Source organism: Lactuca sativa, chromosome 4 (genome assembly GCF_002870075.4).
Source record: "Lactuca sativa cultivar Salinas chromosome 4, Lsat_Salinas_v11, whole genome shotgun sequence".
Taxonomy (NCBI): Eukaryota; Viridiplantae; Streptophyta; class Magnoliopsida; order Asterales; family Asteraceae; genus Lactuca; species Lactuca sativa.
Window position 1 is genome coordinate 318,142,677 of NC_056626.2, and position 1,589 is coordinate 318,144,265.

The 1,589-nt window shown below is 38.5% G+C and overlaps 1 protein-coding gene across 1 annotated transcript; it reads right to left on the reverse strand.

Annotated features, from left to right (window-relative positions):
• Positions 1 to 698: 698 nt before the first annotated feature.
• LOC111895136 (uncharacterized mitochondrial protein AtMg00810-like) lies at positions 699 to 1,178 on the reverse strand. The gene has a single exon (XM_023891234.1). It carries the CDS (start codon positions 1,176 to 1,178, stop codon positions 699 to 701), a length of 480 nt encoding a protein of 159 aa, XP_023747002.1.
• Positions 1,179 to 1,589: the final 411 nt, after the last annotated feature.

Genomic DNA, 1,589 nt, shown 5'->3' on the forward strand with positions numbered 1-1,589 from the left:
TCCGGAGCAAAAGAAACTTTTAACGTTCCAAAAGAAGAATTTCGGAGCAAAAAAACATTTTGAGGTTCCGGAGCATATAAGTTGATGTTCCGGAGTAAAAGCCTTTTAATGTTCCGAAAGAGAAATTCCGGAGCAGAAAGTATTTTGAGGTTCCGGATCAAAAACTTTTAAAAATTCTGGAATGAGATTTCGGAGTGCATTTGAAAATCTAGAGTGCATTTTGAAAAACCGGAGTGCATTTTGAAGATCCGGAGTGATGATTCGAGCACTATGACAATGTGATCTTAAGTGAGCAACACTTCATGATGAACTGTACAGCTAAAAACAACTTAAGTGAAGGTCAGAAACAAAGACAAATAACATGATCCTAAGTATTCTGAGATGAGAAAATTCTGAGATCGGAACTAGATTTCTTTCAAATACGACTATCAACGAGAACAAGTCTCTTAAAAGAACTGAGGATCCGGCATCATCATACACAATTTGTTGAGAAAACCATTGAATTTGGTTTCGTCTAATTCCTTAGTAAAGACATCAGCAATCTCATCGTCAGATGGAACAAAGATGAGTTCAATGTTACCATTCAGAACATGATCTTTAATAAAATGGTACCTTATGTCTATGTGCATCGTCATGGAGTGCTGAATTGGGTTGTGAGAAATTGCAATAGTGCTTTGAGAGTCACAGTAAATTAGAATTCATTGAAAGCGATAACCATAATCCAGGAGTTCAGACCTCATCCATAGAACTTGAGAGATATAGCTGGCAGCAACAATGTATTCAGCTTCAGCTATTGAGAGAGCAATGCAGTTTGGTTTCTTGGATGACCAACTAACCAATCTACCACCCAGAAACTGACATCCACCTGATGTGCTTTTTCTATCCAGTTGTAGTCCACCATAGTTTGAATCGCAGTAGGCTTGCAGAAGGAAGCTCTGATTTGTTGGGTACCAGATTCTGAGGTTCTTGGTACATTTAAGGTATCGGAAAATTTGCTTGACAACCAAAAGATGAGACACCTTTGGATTGACTTGAAATCTGGCACATAGGCAAGTAGAAAACATGATATTTGGACGACTTGTTGTAAGATAGAGTAGAGATCCAATCATTCCTCTATATTTCTTTTCATCGACTGCAACACTTGAGGAATCAGCAAAGATCTTGTATCCAAAGCCCATAGGTACTTTGGCAGAGGCACAGGTGTCCATAGAGTACTTTTTAAGAAGTTCCGAAATGTACTTTCCTTGATGAATGAATATACCTCTGTTAGTCTATTTGAACTGGAGGCTAAGAAAGAAGCTTAACTCCCTGTTCATACTCATTTGAAATCGATTGGTCATAAGCTTAGCAAAGTCAGCAACCATGGATGAATCCGTAGATCCAAAAATGATGTTGTCCACATAGATTTATACCAGCATGAGATGCTTTGCACTTGATCTTTGGAATAGAGTAGGATCCATAACTCCTCTTTGGAAACCAGAGCATTTGAGAAAGTCAATGAGGGTTTCATACCATGCTCGAGGAGCTTGTTTGAGGCCATAGACTACCTTCTGAAGTTTGTAGCAGTGATTCGGAAATGCAAGATTAAT

Excerpts from the sequence above, each read along its gene's own strand:
- LOC111895136 (XM_023891234.1), bottom strand. The coding sequence starts at position 1,178 with ATGGGCTTTGGATACAAGATCTTTGCTGATTCCTCAAGTGTTGCAGTC.